General features: G+C 40.5%; 1 protein-coding gene across 1 annotated transcript in view; it reads right to left on the reverse strand.

The window, feature by feature from the left end:
• STK26 (serine/threonine kinase 26) overlaps window positions 1-22313 on the reverse strand; it is a 66035-nt gene extending 43722 nt beyond the window's left edge. The window contains exon 1 of the mRNA XM_004715378.2: window positions 22246-22313. Coding sequence (XP_004715435.2) covers window positions 22246-22287 — 42 coding nt within the window. The 5' untranslated portion in view covers window positions 22288-22313. The remainder of the gene's footprint in view (window positions 1-22245) is intronic.
• Window positions 22314-22418: the final 105 nt, after the last annotated feature.

Below are 22418 nucleotides of genomic sequence, written 5' to 3' on the forward strand. Positions count from 1 at the left end.
GATGATTGACATTCAGGACTTAAATCTGAACACATGTACAAAAGTGGTCATATTTCCTCAAATAGTGTATTTAGCAATTTTAAAGGGCCATAATATTTTAGAACTGAAAGTGATCCTTATAAAATAATTGACTTGAAAACTTTTTTTTTTTCATGAGCGAATTCCAGTCGGGTGGAGGTGAAGAAGACAACAGACCTAAGTCAGGAAGGCGACAAATGGCAAAGTTTCTTTTAGTTCTTAAATTGCCATTGTCCAAAGAGGCGTGGTGAGCAATTCCGAGTCATGAAACAGTGTGCACCCGATGATCTGACCGTCCCAAATAAATCCTCCAGGCTCACCCCCCAAGGACCCAGAGGCCATTTTGAAAAACCCCGCTTCCTAACTCCCTGTGCCGCTCCTTGCACAGACGAATTTCATTCCTTCCTCGTCAGTGCGGCCTTTCTCCCCTTCTTCTCACTCAGACCGAAAGCCAGCGCAGTGCTCAGGGGTGCTTTGCCTGACCACCCAACTCTTCTGACTTACCTTTCCTTGAAAGTTCTGGTGAGCCTAGCGGGAAGCCACTGAGTCCTGCCAGCAGGTGAGTGAAACTTAAAGGCTGCGTTTCAGGGAGCTCCAGCTGGTCTGTCTGCACAAAGCCTTAAGTCTACTGGCAAGAAAGACTTGGGGGTGAAGGGGGCTAATGTCTGCCATTTTCCAGAAAACTAAACTAAACCAACTCTGTTATAACTGAATAATGAATTAAATATGAAGATAAAGGACACCGGCAGTGAAGTCCAAATAACACCTATTGGTCTTTTTTCCCCCTGAAAAATGTGCAATTTACCCATACATGTTTTGTGGCCAACGGCACCTCCCCCATGAAATCAAGTCGTTATGCGGCATTTGGTAGAGCTTATTTCATATGCTAATGATATACCGCTAATGTAGTTTTGATTAAGTACTATTCTTCTTACTGCTGACAAAGTACCTGAGATGTTAATTATCGGGTAAAGACACTTACTCCGAACAAGGAACCAATGTGATTATATCTGACACTTAACACTCATTATTCACTTTCGTTCTCTTAGAGACATGGCCATTTCATTTGTTAAAAACTGATAAAGCAATGAATGTTCTCCACTGTCCTGTCTTATATTCATTTCTAAAATTCGTCCCATTTTTCCTTGCTCTAGAAAGTAAGAAAAAATTCAAATGCATCTGCACACACACAACAAACACACATCGAAGGTATCAGTCACTTTCATTATGAACTACAGAAAAATACAACTTCCCACAGAACTCAATGGTTAAACTTTATATGGAGGAAAACAAATAGCAAATAGGTCTATATGACCTGGAATATTCCCTTGAATTAAACATTACAATAATGGGACAATACAAGTCAGTAATCTTAGTAATAAGAAGAATTTTTCTATTATCCTACTGTATCCCCAACCTGATAGTAAATACAATAAAATGCTTCCTTTCTTTAGTTCAGCCTTTCTCAACAGAGTTGCTCGCAGGGATCAATAACCTCTTTCTGTACGGGCCCGGATATTAAATACTTGAGACTTTCAGTCCACAAACAATCAATTCATACTAGTTTTTGGTTTTGTTTTAAAACAACTCTTTCAAATGTAAAAAAAAAAACCAAAACGTTGCATTTCGTACATAAACAGGGGCAGTCAGGAATTGGCTCTTGGGCCATAGTTGCCCATCCCGATCCTACGGAATCCACTGTATGTGTTAAATTAAGTCCTCTCACGGGTATCTAGCATGGACTGGTTATGTTTCATTCTTGGAAGAATTGATAAAATAGTCACTGACCTAATTTTCTTTGCTCAGTATTTCAGATGAGGCGCCCCGGTTGAGAAAGGTTGAATGAGATCACCAATTGAGAAACCACCACCCATTTGCCATGGAGTCAATCTCAGCTTAGAGCAACCCTACAGGATGGAGGGCAACTACGTCCATCATTTTTCTGGAGACAGCCTGCCAGGTCGTTTTCTCATGGGTCAGTTTGAACTAACCACCTTGCAATGAGCAGCCAAGGAAGTAGCCACCGTGCCACCAGGGTTCCTCGAGATTAGAGCAACAAGAACAGTGTTTTACCCGCCAAAGAACCTGGCTCAGTCTTACTCCTCAAAATGGAAGCATTCAAAATTAAATACTAGGGAAGATTTAAGATCCAAATGTAAAGAGCTACATTTATCCAAAACATAAGCCCGCCATTACAGCTTCACTGAGGCGGGACTGGGCGGTGTTGTGTTCTATAATGCATGGTACACTGTGCGTTGAAACAGACGACAGCAGCTGCTTATAACTTTACAACGACAAAACACGACAGGTACCACTTTTTGAAAATCGTTTTATTAGGGGCTCATACACCTCATATCACAATCCATACATACATCAATTGTGTAAAGCACATTTGTACATTCACTGCCCTTATCATTCTCAAAATATTTCCTCTCCACTTAGACCCCGGCATTGGGTCCTCATTTTTCCCCTTCCTCCCCGCTCCCCCGCTCCCTCATGAACCCTTGATAGTTTATAAATTGGTATTTTGTCATATCTTGCCCTGTCTGACATCTCCCTTCACCCACTTTTCTGTTGTCTGTCCCCCAGGGAGGAGGTCACATGTAGCTCCTTGTCATCAGTTCCCCCTTTCCAACCCACTCTCCCTCTACCCTCCCAGTATCACCACTCACACCTCTGGTGCTAAAGGGATCATCTGCCCTGGATTCCTTGTGTTTCTAGTTCCTATCACCTGTTAGTAGAAAAGTACTCATTAATACCTTCCTAATCAGAAACCACTGTATCACCAAGTCCATTCCAATTACTAGGGGCCCGCCCCTAAGACGGTTTCCAAGGATCAGACAACCTCATCCTTTCTGTAGCTAAATGGTTACGTGTGCCTTATGCTTTATAAACAATGACTCAGTTTAGACTAGGGAGCAAAACCTCTCAATGTTAATTTTAAGCCTTACAGGTCACCCACTTTACATCTGAGGAGATACATGCAGTCTTTTATCACAGTGCAGTGGGACCGGTGACATCTGCATGAACAAGAAAACACTATGATTTGGGTCAGGTATACCTTAGTCCTCAAAGTGACATCCTTGCTTTTCAATACATCCTTAGGAAGGTGTAATCACTAGAGGAGGACATCAAATGTGGGGCAGTGGATGGGAGAGCAAGTGCAGGGAGACCCTTGTTGAGATGAACTGACATAAACGCTGCACGCTCGGACTCCAATTTGTTGGTGATGGGGAAAGTAACCCAGAGTGGCACAGCTCCATTCTGTTGTACATAAGGTGACCATGTGTCCGAGTGAATGCTGGATTTTCTATGTATCTAAGCAAATAAAACTTGTGGTACAAAAATATTTCATATACCACACTGATTATAGTTTACACAGAAAAAAAAAAATTTCACATCCTATCAAGAAAAACGAGGGCCTGATATCAAGGGCTCAAGTAGAAAGAAAACCTTTTGAGAATGATGATGGCAACAAATGTACAGATGTGCTTGACACAATGGATGGATGAATGGATTGTGAAAAGAATTGTACGTGCCCTCAATAAAATGATTTTTAAAAAAAAGAATAAAAATATTTCATTCTTAAGCTGTGTAACTGTTTAGTCATATTCATGGATAATATTCTTTCATAATTAACATATAATCCCTTCAATTGAAGTAGGTGTTTTTTTTAAAGTTCCCAACTTTATCTTTCAGTCAGGATCACCCTTGTACTATAACTGCACAGCCTACTGTCATAAAAATCTGCCCACAAGCTTAAGCAAATCAAAATGCTGCCAGCTGTACAGGTTGAATCTCCCCCTGAGAAACTCAGGCATGGAAAGTTGACGGCAAAAGAGTGCTCTCTCTATTCAGGGATGCAGGGGGAGGGCTACAACCCCTGGACCGAAAACAGTATTCTTGCTCTTTCTTTCTGTTTTTCCCCGTTTCTTTAAGTATATCGTTTAAATGGTATCTTTTAGACTCTTGGAAAGCTAAAAGTCAACAGTAGACATAGGAGTAATACAGGACTTGATATCCACGGTTTCTTAGGAAGAAAGTGATCAGACTATTACTACTACTGATAACTCTTGTCCCAGCCAACACCCAAATCAAGTGGTGTTAGAAAGTCATTAGGCAACCTTATTTTTAAGTAAATTTGAGATGATACTCAAGCTTGAAATGGTCCCAAGAACTGTTTTACGCATTCCCTAAGGGAGACCCTTAGGTCAAAGATGCTGGAAAGGTAACTATGATATCAAGTCCAGTCATTTGAAAGTGAGAGTTGTTCTGTTTTCATTATCCCCACCCCCACTGACTCCCCCAAAAGAACACAGTTAAAACTAGCCAAATATAAGCCAGAGGAAGATACCCTGGCATTTTTTCCTTGTTAATGAAAGCATTCACTGTGGCTACAGAGGAACAAGGACTCAAAGTTTCTAAACAAAATTTATTGGCCCAGAACAAATATCATCAAAATGATACATCTTAAATTGAAAAGCAACAGAAATCACCCCCTATGAGGTGTCAGTTCTTCCCCCTGAGCTTTCCCAAGTTTTCTCCCAACCCCCAAACCCCTTGGTCATAATACATGAATTATATAAATATATTTTTTATCAGAGAAGTCACACATAACAAGAAAGAAATGAAGTACTTTTACCTCCCCAATTTCCTTTTCTGTTAGCTTTTTCTCCTCTCTGCAGAAAGTAGAAAAATTTCCCATTCTAAAAAAAAAAATACAGAGAATTCTCTACTTTTAAGCAAAAGACTACCTTTCCCTTCCCTGGGAAATACTGTTTCTGTACTTCCAGAGTCCAAGAGCTTTCCCTTCGCCTACATTTTCTGTTTGCTCACGGGGCAGCAGTAATCCTCTGGCACTGTGAAATTCTACCTTTCCTAAGCAAGGTTTACACTGCAGCCTCCAAAAAATGATGCGTGAACCTCAGCAGACAGAAGATCCCTAGCAACAGCAGTAATAGCCCTTCCCCTCCACCCACTCCCACACTCGCTATCATAAAAGGATGACCACGGGGGTGTCACCCATGTTAAAACCTCAACTTTGATTCATGATTTAACTAGTCAAACCCTACATCTTCATTTCATGTGTCCTTTGGGAAGCTTGTGACAGAGCAATAAAGATCTTTTAGTGACAATCTCACCTTTTTTCACGAAGAGGTAAATAGTCAAAAATAAGAATGAAAGAAAAGGCAGCTCTCTGGGCACAAGAGTTCTTTGTCACTGAACCGAATGCAGTGCCAGGCCCCCTCTCCTTAGACTCTATATAGTGTCAAGGACCTATAGCAATTTTAACTACAAAATAAGAGCTTAGAAGATCATTGTAAGTTTCTGTTCACTAGAAGACATTTGTATTCTGCCCACCTGCCTCTGATTTTACTAAGAGGTAAATGGGTTTCTATTCACCCGAAGGGTTTCTTTTGATGAAATAATTTCCTGTAGGACTAGTCCCCAAGAGAAATTGGGTAGAGAATTGAAATCTTGATAAATAAATCCTACACAGTGTTCAATTTAATCCAAATTCACTCAAACAGCTTAACATGGGTATTGAATTTCGTAAAAAGTCATTTCCCATGATCTGTGTCCTATATGGAATGGACTGCTGCGAGGATAATTTCTTAAAGGCATAAAAATCTACGTATGCTAAAAATGCAAGTATTAAATCTTGATTGCCCTATTAGGAATTTGGAAATACATATGAATTTACCATAGAGCAAATGCATTAATATTTTTCATCATTAAATACAGAGTGAATAGTTTTAAGTGAGGTGAAAAATTCTAGATATTGTTACATAGTCACAAGAGTTATTAAATCTATGGGTACAATAAAATAATTCTACTGGTTTCCTTTCTATACAGAAACCTTAAATGACATGTTGAATCTTATTTTTCTGTTTTTATTCCATTTTTATTTCAACGTGCCCTTTACTACTTTTTAAAAATAGTAGCTGCTGTGTGCTGTTGACTCAATTCCAGCTCATGGTGACCTTACAGAGCAGAAAATACTGTAACCACTCAAAGGGTTTCCTAGGCTGTAGCCTGTATGGGAACACAATCTCAAGTCTTTTCTCCTGTGAAGCCTCTAGTGGTTTTGAACTGCTGACCTTCTGGTTAGCAGCCGAGTACTTAACCATTCTGCCATCAGGGCTCCTTCAAAAAATCTTAAGTGTCTAAAAACAGGCACAATTGATCAGAAACACTAATTTTTATACCGAGCTTCATTTTCTTAAATCCACCAAGTGTTTTCAAGTATAAAATATATTCCATGCACAATATACACTGTATGTGCATACATGACATACTCATACCTGTTATGTGAATATATGCACATAACACCTTTAATTAACAAAAAGTTAATCTTCCTTGGAAAATAATGAAGTATTACTCACAGAGTAAGTAAACATCCCAGAAAAGAGACAGTCATCATGTAAGAGGTATGAGGTATAATGTAACATATTTGAATTTTTACATCTGAACACATTTTGCTCTGCAAAGAGGAGAAAAAAATCATTCAGGGACTCTATGGATTTATTCGAATGAGGACTAAAAATTTGTCTATTTTGAAGGCCTAGTTCTAAAAGCGTCAATAACACATGCTTTTGTACATCCTCGATAGTGGCAAATCTTTGCTTCTAAGGGATGGTTTGGTTTTTGTTAATTTTCAAAATTGAAATAAGTGATTGGGGGCCAAAGCTGGTGACAAAGGGATAGGTAACCAAGTGTGCTCAACTTGTTTGGTATTGGCAAACTCACTGAGTAAACCCTATTTGCCTCTTTTTGTTTTCAGTCCCAATCCCTTTCTTTGATCTTCCCTACACGGTACCTGTAGGCAAATAATAGGTGACTCTGGAAGGTACAGAGAATACTTGAAGGAGCAGAGGCTGGAGTTAGGTCATTCAAGAAGTACTTCACTTTTGCCTTAATGATTCAGATGTTCTGTGCAGACTCATGTATGAGCCGATTTTTTCAGCACATTTTTAATGCAGTTTTTGTGGTAAAATTAGGTGCCTTGGCTTATATTTGGGTCAGCTTAAACTGGAGTATATACGGTTAACTTCCCGTCCTCTGCAAGAATTGATGTATGTAAACACAAGTTGGCTTTGGAATGTTATGATTGAGTATGTGTGTGAGTGTTTTCTTGTTTTGTTTGTTGTCTGGATGTTGCTGTTATTTTTACAAAATATCAGCCTGGAGCTAGTAAGTCCAGGTTTTTAAAAAAATTTTGTTTTTATTTGTTTTGTTTTTGGTGGTGGTGGGATGTACTAGGTGGTTGAGAAGGGTTCTGGACAATAAAAATCAGTGAGTTATACCAAATTAGAAAATGTCCTCTAACTGACATCTAAGTTGCTAGCATTTTGCTTCCCTGTAGTCAAATTGCATTTTCCCAATGACAAACAGAAACAGATTTCTTGTTTATTTTTGAAGGTACAAGCAATTATTGAACAGCAAATGCCTACTCACCAAGTCCCATATCAAATTTGTATTTGCAAGAGTTTCCTATCTAAAGCACTTATAAGGGCAGAAAAATGTTAAAATATAGTAAAATTAACATATTAAACCAATAAACACTGATGTACTTACAGCACAAATAGGTCAAAAATAAATATGAGGGGACTTAAAAAAAGTTTGTAGAAAATAGAATTTAAAGATAATGGACTTATTCAAGAACTGTTCAAAGACTCCTCGTATACAATAATGAAATGACGATTTGGGGTGTTGAGTTGTAAACGCACCTGAATCCAGGAAAATCGAAGGTATGGATGACAGTGAGATTTTAGAAGCTATCAAACATACTTAACAGTTGGATACTGGATTCAGTTGATAATGAAGGGGGGTCTTAGATAATGTGACTGAAGTCTATATTGTGGCCCTCTCACAATGGCATATATCAGACTCTCCAACCTCCAGCTTCACTCTTTCACCACCATCACTCCCTCCCCTCCTGTCACGTCCCAGGTTCATGTTAATAATTGTTTTCTGCTATCATATGTGGCCAGCGCTTCAAATATATCTGAGAACGAGCTCATCTGCTCCCAAACTCAGTCAAATCTTCAAGTCTTCCTGCGCTCTCATGTCTTTCCTTCCACGTCCAATCATTCATGATGGCCCCTGCACACTGAGATTGGACCATTGTAACCTGATCCTTGAATCACCAGCCTTTTTCTCCTTATCATTAGTCTAGAAGCTCTGCTGAAATCTGTTTAGCTTCATAAAAACACACAGCCACCAATGAGTACATGGTGCAACTCCCTTATCTCAAAATCAAGCTAAATCCAATGCCTTTGAGTCCATTCCAATTCATATTAACCCTCCAGAGGGTTTCTGAGGCTAGATAGCCTCATCTTTCTCCTACAGAGTGGCTGGTAGGTTTGGAGCTAATGACTTTATGGTTTGCAGTAATTTACTGACATCCTTAGTTACTAGGTCCTATTTAAAGTCTTCTTTGACTAGTTCTCAAAACGTGGACCCCAGATCAATAGCATCAGCATCTCCTGAGAATCTGTTCGAAGTGCAAATACTCAGGCCCCAACTCTAGACTTACTGAATCAAAAATTGTGGAGGTAGTGCCGAGTAACTGTGTTTTCCCAATCCAGGTGGTTCTGATGCATGTGTAAGTTGGACAATCATTGTTGAAACCTTTATCAACTAAGCTTGGGCTATTATAATATCAAGATATCATATCTAGTCTTCCCTTATCTCCAACCCAACCCTTTTGGGGTGGAAAGTCTACAATCTCCCCTCCTGCCCCATTGCCTCTGCACCCACCCCCCTAAAAAACATGGCTCCCATCATTTCATTCTCCAGCTGAAAAAAATACCTTTGTTGTTTAAAAATAAATGTCCATCTCATGACATGGAGGGTTCTGGAAGTCATTATGCTGAGTGAAGTTAAGCAATCATAAAAGGACAAATATTCTATGCATCCAGCACTATAAGGATAAACACCAAGGTGAAGACAAATTCAGGCTTCTAGGTCATGTAATCCAATAACCCAGTCAGCCAAGCAACTCAGTATAAGGCCTGACTAGTGCCCACGAACCACACACCACCCTCTCTATATGTATATCTTAAAAATCAATTTTAGAAGAAGATGCCTCACTTCAATCCGGATCAGATTTTCAAGATTGGGGAAAAGAAAGATGACCATTTTGTTGCTGCCATACAAAAATGTGCTAAGGTCACCTCAAACCAACAGACATTCCTACCAGAGTTATAAGCAATACTGATGGGGAAATCAAGTCAAGAGGGGGGAAGAGGAGCCTACACATCTTGGAGAATACGAGAACACTTCTGTTGGTATTATTAGCAATACTTATATGAACCCCAAGGGGAGAATATGCCTGGTACTATGCTCCTAATAAGGCACATTAGAACACGTTTCTGAATACCCACTGGGGACCCAGGATATGCGGCATGGGACCCTGTGTTTTTGAGGCACAGAACACACCAGTACTCCAAAGGCCACACCAGAGGGACATCATGTGGCATCTCCACTAGGTGAACTGGATTCTACCTCAAATGCAACTGTAGCCTGAGGACTTAGGACCGAAACTACATGGTGTGTAAAGAAACAGAAGACAGCTATACCAAGAGTCCTGATCTGTTGTTGGTAGGCAGACTGCCACACACTTACTACTTTGATGCCTTACTTGCTTTATTAAGATATGTATTTATCTGGCAGACCTGGGTCTGCCACTGTTAGTAAGTATTATTTTAAGTTTTCCCTGACAACCAACTCCCATTGGTTGTGTAAATAGTGTCCAGCCGTGTGAGGATTTAATCTGTATAAGTCAATAATCCATGTATTACGATTTGTAGCCAGCTTACATTCGTTTCATCTCCTTTTCTCAATTGTGTTTTAAATATAGTACCAGGCCTAAATCAATAACACTATAAATGGAAGGAACTTATGCTCCAGGGAGATGATCGACAATGGTCTCTTACATAAAATAACCAAGATGTCTCTAAGGTGAACCAAAGGCAGATAGAAAACGTAGACATAAGAATGGATTTGGGGTTAGCACCCAATCCTAGCTCCAATCTAAGAACAATTACCATATACACTCAAGTATAAGCCGACCCGAATATCAGCCAAGGCACCTAATTTTACCACAAAAACTGCATAAAAAAGGTGCTGAAGGAGATGAGCCACTAAGGGTTCAAGGTAGCAACGATGAAACATAAAACTTTCCTCTACTTCTTAAATGCTCCCCCCCCCCACTATCATGATCCCAATTCTACCTTACAAATCTGGCTAGACCAGAGGATGTACACTGGTACAGACAGCAACGGGAAACACAGGGAATCCAGGACAGACGACTCCTTCAGGACCAGTGGTGAGAGTGGCAATGCCTGGAGGGTGGAGGGAAGGGGGAACCGATTACAAGAATCTATGTATAGCCTCCTCCCTGTGGGATGGACAGCAGAGAAGAGGGCAGGGGGAGACATCAGACAGTGTAACATATGACAAAGCAATAATGATTTATGAATTATGAAGAGTTCATGAGGGAGGGGGGAGTAGGGAGGGAGGGGGAAATGAGCAGCTGATATTAAGGGCTAACGTAGAAGGTAAATGTTTTGAGAATGATGAGGGCAACAAATGTACATATGTGCTTGACACAATGGCTGGATGGATGGATTGTGATAAGAATTGTACGAGCCCCCAATAAAATGACTTTTAAAAATGTGCTGAAAAACTCGGCTTATACACAAGTATATATGGTAGTTCTCAAGACATGGCCCTGCTCAATACTTGCCCCATGAAGGAGACATGGAAGATATGGTACTACAGCAAAAAGTGGTGAAGAAACGAATGGTGCCTGGCTATGGGAAAGAATAGTGTCTGGGGTCTGAAAGACTTGTTTACCAACAAGCAGCCAAGGGAGACGTCAACTAAGCCCATATGGAAGAAGCATACACGCCTGTGTGATCCAAGGATTATAAATAATATAATCCAAATCCGAAGGAGAGGGAACAGTTTGAAAGCTTAAATTGTAAAATTTTGCAGAAGGTCAAGGATGGCAGTGGAAGCCCAAAATACTTTGCATGATCAACTCATAGAATAAACCTCTGGTGACTTCCCTCTGACCATCATTGGGGGATGGGAATAGCCTTGTTATCAGACAGTATTATCTATACAATTATAGTAGATAAAAATGTAACATGTGATTTGAATGATTAAGTCCTTATCATTTGATCTCCTTTATGACACATTTAAGTTTGCTCTGTTAATAGTTTCTGTTTTCTTTCAAACTGAGGTTTATCTCTGTTGTATTTTGTTATAGGTGGTAGCCTTTTGACTCTGTTATGTACTTTTCGATGTTTTTTGGTGTATGAAACCCAGGATGGGTGAATCTACAGACAATAACTAGATTAACAGTTACTGAAGGGTATGGGAGGGGAAGTTGGGGGGTAATGGAGAGCTAATAAACAAGGCGTGCAAGAAAGAAGGTCTATAACTGATTGTGATAATGACTGTACAACACTTCTTGATATGACTAAACTATTGAATTGTATGATGGATTCTGTCCAAATAAATTGGTTTTAAAAAATAATCAATGTCCATTGTTTTATAAAATCTGACCTGAATCTAGTTCATGTCAATATGCACTTACTTCAAACCTCTCGTTTTAGAAGGACAATTGTGTATGCCCCTCTGGGCCAATCTACCTTGGAAGAAGTAAGGCCAGAGTGCTCCTTAGCGGTAAGGATGACAAGACTCCGTCATCCTTTGGATATGTTGTCAGGAGAGACAAGTCCCTAGAGAAGGACTTCATGTTTGGTAAGGCCGTCAACAAGATGGACGGACACAGTGGCTGTCACAATGGATTCAAAGAATGGATTCGTGAATATGGCAACGTGTCAGGCAAAGTTTGGTTCCGCTGTCCAAGTGTGCGGGGTTCGTACTGCTGTACATAGGCTCACTATGGGTCAGAATCAACTTGATGGCACCTGACAAGAACCACCACCATCACCTCTGTGCCTATTCTCCTGCCTATCTCCCACTAGAAATGCGTTCCTGCCTCTCCTAATCCAATCCATTTCTCTCTTAGGGGTCTGTAGAAGCACAGCCAAGCTGCTATTACTCAGTGCAGTGGCAAAGTGAGAGTTTTATCACTGAATTTGGATCTCACTCTTACTGCTATTATTATTATCAGTTGTCTTTAAAAAAACATCCTAAGCCCATCATAAGCTCTCTAACACTCAACTTCTGGATCTATGAATGGTACCTTCTAAGGTGGCTGTTTTTGATCCATGGGGTTTTTGAAGGGCCAGGCAAAAATACCTACAAAGGAAACTCAATGAGATGTATTGACACAAGAGACACACACAACAAGGGATTCAAAGATGCTGCCCATCGTGAATAGGGCACTGTGTCTGGCAAAGTTTGGTTCTGCTGTACATGAGGGAGATGACAGCTGGCAACAGCAGGGTTGTTACAAGGATGACATGACAAAGCACCTATAGTGTTTAGTATCAACGAGCCATGGTGGAATAGCAGGTTATGTGCTGGGCAGCTAACTACGAGGTTAACAGAAACCACTAGTCACAGCACAGGAGAAAGGCGAGGCTTTCTCCTCCTGTAAAGGGTCCCGGGAAACCCACAGGAGCAGTTCGACCCTGTTTATAGGGCTGCCAGGAGGTGCAGTCTACTAATGGCAGGGAATTTGGTTTTTTAAACAAATGATCATTCCTTTCCTTATTTCAGTCCTCCTTGGAATGTCTCTCGCCCTATACTCTCCACAGCAGCGGCCTTCTCATTTGAGTTCCATCAATCAATTCATCACTCTGAGGTGTTAGATTTCTAAGTGTCTAAGTATCAACTTCTGAGGTCAGTCTTTTCCTTGTCTCTCAAAGACGGACACTGAGCACGATGTCTTATACAAAGCATGCCTTCTAACCTTTGCTGCTAATAATGTTCTAGTTAAACCAACCTAATTATTTCCTAAACACAGTGTAAAACCATTAAATTGGAGTCATCACTAACCAATTTGGGAAAGTCCAATATATTACCATTTACTGACAGGCAAAGAGGAAGGCTCAGAGCTATGTCCAGATGAACAAGCTGAACTAAAGCTAGAGAAGCAAGCAGGACCTTCATTAATGAGCTTGCTCATTGTTCTTCCCACAGGCCAGCAGCACTTTAAACACACACACTTGAAATAGGCTTTTTTCCTTGAGACTGCCTGAAACACTAACTGCAGTCCCCTTCACCACAAGAGGTCAAAGTACTATTTTCTATCACTATACTTAGTAGCATGTGTGCATGCTTAGCTGATTGGCTTCTTTTGTGCTTCTGCTTAAAGTTAAAGCAGGCAACAGGAAATTGAGACCAGGAAGTCTAGAAACTTTCCCAGATCGAGTGGGTAGCAACGATGAGATGGAGGCTTGGGAATAAATTATGACCTTCTGGTTTCTATTGGCTCAGTTCTACACAAATTTCTAGGATTAATAACAACGTATACCCCACCTGATTATCTGTTGCCCATTCCTCCCTCAGCACCTACTGTGCTCTGTTACTTATACTATATAGTACTGCATCAAGCAGTTAAACTCCAGCTTAATATAACACACTGTAAAGTGATATGTCCCAAGGCTAATATTTTAATGGAAAGCAAAGACTGCAGAAAGCAGGATGAGAAGGCTAAAAAAGGTGCTAACAGAGCAACTAAAAAATGTATTTTCAAAGAAAATTCTGGATGCTTCTAGATGTCCTTGAAGTATTTCTTGCACTTGCCAAAAATTCACTTCTAGGATTGTGTGGCCAGGCAATCTTAAAACCTGTTAGAGGAATTCACTAGAATGCTTAAAAATTGTCTAACCCCATCTAGTGATGTATGAATTCAAAACCCAGGAAAACTTAGTAAGTTAATACTGGGAAACTGTTCCCATAATTCAAAGCTGTGATTCTTCAGCTAGATACCCGATTCTAACAACGGAAAACTCCAATGTCAGTTGGTTTGAATTCCACTTTCAGATCATTGCATCAGCTTTCTTCCCTCCACCTTTTTATGTTTTAAACAAGGGGATAGGGGACGAGGAAACAAAAATAACATTAAAACACATACTCTTTGTCACCAGGACCACGAAGAAAGGTTGAAGGTCTTTCTAGAAACAAGTCGTGAGAAGACAAAAGCACGATGCATTGTATTTCTTTAGCTGCACTCTTTTGAAGTTACTTGACCAAAAGGGAGGACCTAAACACACACACACACACACACACACACACACACACACACACACACGTTAAAATATTTTCAACCCTTTCAGCCAAGCTGCCTGCATTTTTCAACCTCTAGTCTTCCGGAGGTACAAATCGTACTTTTGTGGCTAATCTGATATTTTAAGCCATGAATCATTTGAATCCATGATCCTATAAGAAAGGGGGGAGAGTCCAGCTGGCTACCATCAAGGGGAATGCGGAAACAGATCCAGAAAAGGTTAATGGGGGTCCTGAGTGCCGGTAAGGCATAGGCTGGTGGGAGAAGGCAGAAAGAGAAGACAAGGATGTGACCTGCACTCCCCTTACATTCCCAGGAGTCTCTTAGGACGCACCTCAGCTGCTTCCATTGCCTCTTGTGGGTCTTTGGGGAGAGACAGCAAAGAGGATGATGTGTAGCATAGGTCAGCAATGTGCTGCCAGGTTAATTTAAATTCCAAATACTAAGACCACTTTCCTACAGAATCGTCCTTTTTATTTCATAGGATTGTCTACTTGAATTAGTTATTATCTTTAACAAACGTTTGATTTCTATATAAATATTCATTCAAACACGTGTTCTCTACCATCTAAAACCTTAGTTTGGAATGGCAAGTTGACCAAAAAATGAGAAATCTACATAGGCGGAGTCAAATTTCAGTTATGCAGATTGTAATGACTTTTCTTCTTTTTAAAATGAGTTACATTCCTCTCCAGAGACATTATTTTATATGTACCTGTGGAGGAAATTCTTTGGGTTGTCATCATAAGTGAAGAGATGTATTACATCACACCTAATAATTGTGTTAATTTTTGTCCTCCAAACTCTTTCCTGACAACAAATAAAACTAGTAAAATTATCACTCTTCCAAAAGAAAGGAGCTATTATAAAGATGTCTGAAATTCTAATATTAGGTTTCCATTGCTCTAAGGCATTACTCCCTGTACAATATCAAGATCTATTGGAGAGGTCACACACTAAACCATTAATCATTTTTTAAAAAGTAGATGAAAGGATTGAATTCTTTCTGAAATGACAGATGGGATGAGGAAGTAAGCAGTTTATTTCACTGTTTGGGAGGAGGTGGGCAAGCAGAGAATAGTGACATTAGAGAACCCTGGAGGATCATGAATAACTAGAATTAGGAGAGAGATTATTTCTGTCAAAGACACAAGCTTGCCTAAAATCAATAATGTTTACTATGAAATCAACGAGGCTCACTTTTCCTCTCAAAGGCCTTGCCACTACCGCTGCCACTGAGTTGATTCCAACGCACAGTGACCTTATAGAGGGTCTCTGAGGCTGTACATGCTTATGGGAGTAGATAGCCTCATTTTTCTCATGTGGTGCGGGCTGGTGGGTTTAAACCACCAATCTTGTGGTTTGCAGTCCAACTTTTAGCCAACATCAACATGAGAGTTTCTATGTAGGGACAACTGGTTAATTTTTAGTATAGTTTGCTAAACACATATAATACATTAAAATTACTTAAATTGATGCAGTCTACAGTGCATACACATAACTTAGCCATCAAGGTCTACAACAGTTCAAGTGTATACATTTTTTAAAAGGAAAAAAAAGGATAAAAATCTTTAAAAGTTAGTAAAATTCAACCTTTAGTGAACTCATTACCCACTATTTTTAATATGATTTATATCAAATGGTACAAAGAGGGAAAAAGTAAAAGACATTGCAGAGCAGCAGTTCACATGCTCCTGGAGTCAAAGGGGCTGGATGAGCCTCTGAACCGATCTCCCTGAGATAATCTGTCAAGCTTGAACCAAATATCTGTATGTATAAACCAAATATCTATATGTATAAACCAAATATATATTTATAAACCAAATATCGATATTTATAAACCATATGTGTGTGCATATATATATATATATATAGATATATAGATATAGATATATCTGAAAAACCAAACAACAGATTAGTTTAACTGGTTGAAAAATGTACACCTTAGGCATTATATACTTTCAAGATCTGTTTGGGGTCAAATTGACAACAGCAACTCTAAAGATTAGATAGAGATAGGAACCTTAAGGGAGTCAGTGAGTTTATGTTAATGGAAGAGGAACAATTCAGAAACGGAGGGTGAAAATGATTGTACAACTTGAGCAATGTGCTCAACGTTACTGAATTATATATGCAGAAAATACTGAATTGGTACATGTTTCACTGTGTAAATTCTCAACCAATTTTTAAAAAAAATTCAATGTACACACATACAAAGAAATTTATGACCTAGTTTAGGAGGTAAGAATAACATATGTAAGCAGAAAAAAAATCTCAGGCAGAATATAAATCAAGGATTGGACTGCCTGCTACCGACAAGAGATATGACAAGTGCTTGGAAAGGGGTGGTGGTGGAGAATCTCGTGATTGCTTGAAATATTTGGAGAAAGTTCATGGAGAAGGCAAGATGGAGACCTTGAAAGGCAAGGTAAGATTTGGCTGGTCAATCAATGATTGCTGGATTGTAACTGGCATGCATGAAGGGGAGGGTGTGTGGGGGTGGGGGTGGGGGTGGGGGTGTTGGTGTGTGTGTGTGTGTCTGTCTGTCTGTCTGTCTGTCTGTGGTGATTGAGTTTCAACAGAAAAATGTAGGTTACCAAGCAAGGGAAAGATGAACTAATGGTGGTGTTTCCATGTGATTAACCCTGCACTGTTTTGCAGGATGAACTGCCCATATATAACACCTTTAACAAAAGAACTCAAAATGTACTCCGCAGATGATATTTACCATATATACTTGAGTATAAGTCAACCCGACTATTAAAAATGTGCTGGAAAACTTGGCTTATACACGAGTATATATGGTAATTCATCCTGATAACATCTCATTGAGGCAAAGGGAATATTATTCCTCATTTTGCAGATGATTACTGGGTAAATGAAAGGTAGAATTTTAAAACCCCACTATATCATAATGTTCAATGACTTCTGAGTACCAGCTAAATTATGGTCTCTCATTGTCAATGACTCAAGAAAAGAGCAGTGCATGCTGCACATTCTACTCACGTGGCATTTCTAGACGCTCAGTACTTTTCAGAGCACATGTCCCACCATGCCCAATTCCTGTTTACTCTCCCTGTAGACCACCTCTAATCGCAAACCTTTCAACTACCTCCAACACTCACCTAACAGTTGGCTTTGATTATCTGGTTCCTGTCAGTCTTCTGCTATTCTAACTAGTAAATTCAACACCCCTGCATCAGCCACTCACCAACAAAAACAAAGCTTTGGGTTCATCAATGCAACATGTTCCACCTCATAGGTTGCAAATTTGATTAGTTTCCTTTTGAAGGTATAAGGGAGGTAAGTGGCTCATATTGGATTCTGATACCACCCCAATCTCTTTTCAATTCACATTTTACAGTGAGAGTTAAATAGTTAACCGTTTCTCCCTAGTTAACTACCTATCTGGCCAAATGTTCACCTCTTTTCATGCATCTTACAGCCATTCTGCCTTTTCTAAGATAATGGACCTACACTTTCTGTCCCATGAGGGCCCTCACTTCTAGTTTCTCATGCATTGTGAACCTCTCCCTCTGGGTGGTCCCTGGCCTTCATTTGCAGGTAAAGGAGGAGATGCTCTCTAAATGTCTGACAAGTGACTACCATTCCCTCTCTGCATCATCAAATACTTGGACTTTTCTACTTTGTCATCCCATCGTTGCCTCAAACTTCACAAATCTAAAAGGGACAGCATTTCCTTTCCACCGGATCTGCCTTTTCTCTCGGATTTTCCATTTTTAGATGGGCCCCAATTCTTCTAGTTCTCCATATCCAACGCCCACTAAGGCTTTGACTCTTTCTTGTGTAACTAGCTAATTGTTAAGCCTGGCAATTTCTTTTCTCTTCACAGTACTCTGCTTATCAGAGTACATATTTGAAGGCAGTGTCCATTATATCTGTGGAGTTATTATTCGCTGTCCCATTAAAACAACCTCTGAAGATTAAGCTGCCTTACTTTGCTCATTCCCTCAGTTCATTCATTCAAATCGTGAGATTTTGCTTACCATATGTAACCTTGTTCTGCTTCTCCATTGCTCAGAAAAATGTAATGTGTAGTCCAAAGGCAAAATTAAAAAAAAAACAAACCCACTTCTCTCAAGTCTATTCTGACTTCCAGTCATCCTACACTTACGGACTCACTGGGGAGTCGAGTCAGACTCCTACCGACCACATAGGACAGAGTAGAACCACTCCTGTGGATTGCTCAGACTGCAACTCCCTATGAGAGTCAAAAGCCTCATCTTTCTCCTACTGGCTGGTGGTTTCTAACTGCTGACCTTTGTGCTTGGTAGCTCAGTGCCGAACCACTGAATCAACAGGGCTCCTACTCTCAGCATCAAAGGACCACTACAATGGAAAACCAATCCAGTTTTCAGATTTCATCATCTTTTATTTCCCTAGAAAAATTCTCCAATAAAACCCAAGTGATCTCAGCCCCTTCTTCAAGTGTATGAGTGTCTATATGCGAACACCTACCCAGGTGTGCATTTCCTTGCCTTTATATTTTACACTTTAGTTCAGAGCAGTTCCCTATTTGGCAATGTAGTATACATCTCGGTCCTCCCCAGAATCTAATAAACTCGGGTCACCAATGCATGTGTTGGATAAAAGTCCTCAGTAAAACGTTGATTGCTCCTTAAACCTTCTACCAACTTCACATCTCAAAGAACCTCATTGTTTAAGTGCACCAGCTTGATCACAATTGAAGATACATGAAGGCTTATTTTTTAATTCTCTAACAGGGATTTTTGAAAGTTGTTAAACAATAGGCATAGGATAAAGCATAATCTAATAATCTACAATAACTTTTAGTGGTCAAAACAAACTCATTATGTAACTTCATTCTAGCATCTACACTTAATGAAATGTTGAAAAAACTATCTAGAATATCCTTACAAATATTAGTATAGAGTCTAAGGCAGCAGTTCTCAATCTGTGTATCTGGACTGCTTTGGGAGTCGAACGACCTTTTCGCAGGGGTCGCCCGCTTCATAACAGTAGCAAAATGACAGTGATGAAGTAGCAACGAAGATAATTTTATGGTTGGGGGTCACCACAACACGAGGAACTGTATTAAAGGGTCGGCATTAGGAAGGTTGAGAACCACTGCTCTAAGGGAATTTTTATGTATGGTTTATAACTTAAAACTTCAAAGGGGAAAAAAAGCCTGTTTTTTAAATCATTGAAGGGTGAGCATTTGAATGGAAAGAAACAAGTTTATAGGTTTATTATTATTATTTTAAAGTAGTGCTTTAAAATTTTTTCAAGAGTTCAGTTCCTGGCATGGAAAATTCCTTTAGTTACACACTAAAGAAGTAAACAAAAATTAAGAACAAAAAAATCATACCCTTAAAATTGAATGTAATATGGCAAATTAAAAATGTTAATTATCACAATATTAAGTAATATCAACAGGAGAGTTTGAATAACTAATTCATAAGGAAAAATTTGAACTGGACCAAATCCTGGTTTTCTTTCATCACTCCAAGTTTCCTTTCTATTTTAAAGCAGTGGCAACAGACATGTCTTTGTTTGAAAGTCAGGAATGCTGGAAGTCTTAAGTGATAGAACAGGTAGCTTGGTTCCTACTTCAGTCTCTCCAGAGGGAGAAAAACACTGGATAAAGTAATTTTGTTTTTATTTCTGGAAAAATCATTTTTTTCCACCGATATTCATAAAACTAAAAAAAAAACCCGCTAAAAGTTATGGGCAAGTCTACCACTTCAGCTTGATTTGTGGAAATACTATACATTATTTTCAAGACCACATGGCCAGCTCAAGTTTTCTTCTGACTCTACAGGTCCAAAAGTTGTTCCTAATGCTTTTCACAAAACTTTAAGAGGCGTTTATAAGCTCATGATATATTTCTGCATCTCATCCGCTGGGTATTTTGCACAAACAGTAATAATAATCTCAGCTCAAGAATTATATTGAATGTCATCTAATTTTGGGGGGGGATACAGTACAATTTTAACTATGAAAACTTTTTGTGTTCTACTTAGTGCTTAATGAATGTCTAGAAAGAACACGTAAATGGGAAGAATTTACCTTTTCATTACGACGGTAGTAAATAAATATTTCTTCCTTCTTGTCTCATAAGGAGATGATTGCCCTGTACACATGAGGCTGGACTAAGCAATCACAATTTTTAGTGGGCCCAAAGTGAAGGGCCGAATTTGTTATTTAACATATGTGATTCACATTCAAAGCTACTTTCATTAAGATTTAAGAATTCAAGAGAGAGGCACCACAGATAACTAAACAGAAAGCAAGAAGAAATACTGGACTATAATAAGCCATTCCTAAACCATAGAACTCAAATAAAGTGAAGACAAATAAAGACCAGAAAACATTTTCTTCTCGGCACATAGTTCCCCACACTCACAGGGGAGATGACTGACCAAGAGGTGAATGCTCCTTAGACTCAAATGGAGAAGCACAGAGCCCCTCAGAGATCCACTTGACCTTGGTAACTGTCTCTGCCTTCAGAGTGGAGAGGAGAGCACAGTGGGAAGATTCTTGCACTTTCTTCCAGATCAGAGGGAAACTGTAGTAAGCATCATTGCAAAGTAATGTTCTTAATACAATCAAAGGCAAAACTCAGTGAATGGGTTGTGAGGCAAAGTGAAGGGAGGGGGGAGGGCAGGGAAAAGTGGACAGAGGAGACAGTTTAAGGCATTTTGTCAAGTTTGAAAGGATCAACTTTTTCAATGCCTTAATAGTTCCCATTTCCGTTTCTTCTTTCTTTCATTTTTTATTAAATACACATCAACTTCCTGAGGCTCCACGCAAATTTGCCCTAAATAAGGCCAAAAGGCTTTGTGTACGGAGGCCTGGGTTCGATGGATGCCCAACACCAGTGACCCTTTCTTTGGAAGGGCTGTTCTTTAAAAATAATGGGTTTTTTTCTAGTGGCTGTGCATGAAACGAGACCAAGGACTAAAAAAAAAAAAAAAAAAAAAAGGACGAATTCCATGCATCATTAAGCAAATTGAGGCCCTGAATCCACAGTGCTTTGATTCCTATGAGAAACATACGAAGTCTATTCAGTAGTCAAAGATTTTTTTTCCTCCTGAACTTGAAAAGGAAGTTTGCTTTCACATGTTAGAAGATAATGACTGACTGAGTCCTTAATAGCTTCTGACCTATTTATAAATAGGCTGTTTAAGCTTTCTAGCAAAGGGGCGCAGGGGAGAAAAAATGTGAACGGCTTCAACATACAGAGTTGGACCAACAATCTGTAGGTAGCTCGGAAATGCACCGATGTAAAACTTTTAACAGCAAAAATAAAGTTTCTTGACCAAACTCCCCTGCTCGTTAATAAAATTAATATACAATTTCGAAGGGGCTTGGAAGATCTCAAGTAAGAAGCTGGGATCCACGCAGCCATCCTGCCCCCACCCCCCACCCCCCGGGCGCCCCATCAAGGGCAAGAAGCTTCCTTTAAGCAAATACAACTGGCTGGTGGAAAGGCCAGGCCGAGAGGTTGGGGAAGCCTTCACCTCAAGGACCCGAATAGGGCGGTCTCTCCGCGCACTCAGGAGCGGGGGCCAGGTGGGGCAGCCAAACGCAACTTCTCCCCGAAGAAGGGACCACGCCAAAAGGGGGAAAGAAGTCGGGCACCTCTCTCAATACACACAGGAAAAGCCAAATTCAATGTCGACGCCGCAGTCACCCCTGAGCACGCCCCGCCCCAACTCCGCCTAGGGTGAGACGCGCCTTTTACCCGACAAATTCTGAGGCGTCGCTCTCGCAGCTTTAGCCCCCACTCCCTAGTCCGTAACCGCAGGCGCAGGTGTCCCCCCAGTTTTGATGGCCGCCCCCCATCACCATCCGGTCGCGCGCCCCAGTCCCTGCACGCCTGCTGGGAGCACAGCACCACCTGGCCCGGACGCCAAGAAACACCTCGAGCGCTGCTCTCCCCTCACCTGGCCCCAGCGCCCGCCCGACCATCGGGGCGCCCCGGGCCGTCACGTGGGCGGCGGCGGCCGCCGGGGCGTCCTCACCTGCATCCCGGGCACTTGGACCGCCACCGGTGAGTGGGCCATGACGGCTCCGCCCGCTCCGCGCTGCTTCGGCCGCCGCGGCGCCTGGGGCTCCAGATGGCTCCTCCTCCAGGGGTAGTTGAGCGGCCCTCCTCCCAGGCTTTTCGACCGGGGCCTGGAAGGACACGCACAGT

This window comes from Echinops telfairi, unplaced genomic scaffold (genome assembly GCF_000313985.2).
Source record: "Echinops telfairi isolate 266 unplaced genomic scaffold, ASM31398v2 ScPeMD7_20;HRSCAF=75, whole genome shotgun sequence".
Lineage (NCBI taxonomy): Eukaryota > Metazoa > Chordata > Mammalia > Afrosoricida > Tenrecidae > Echinops > Echinops telfairi.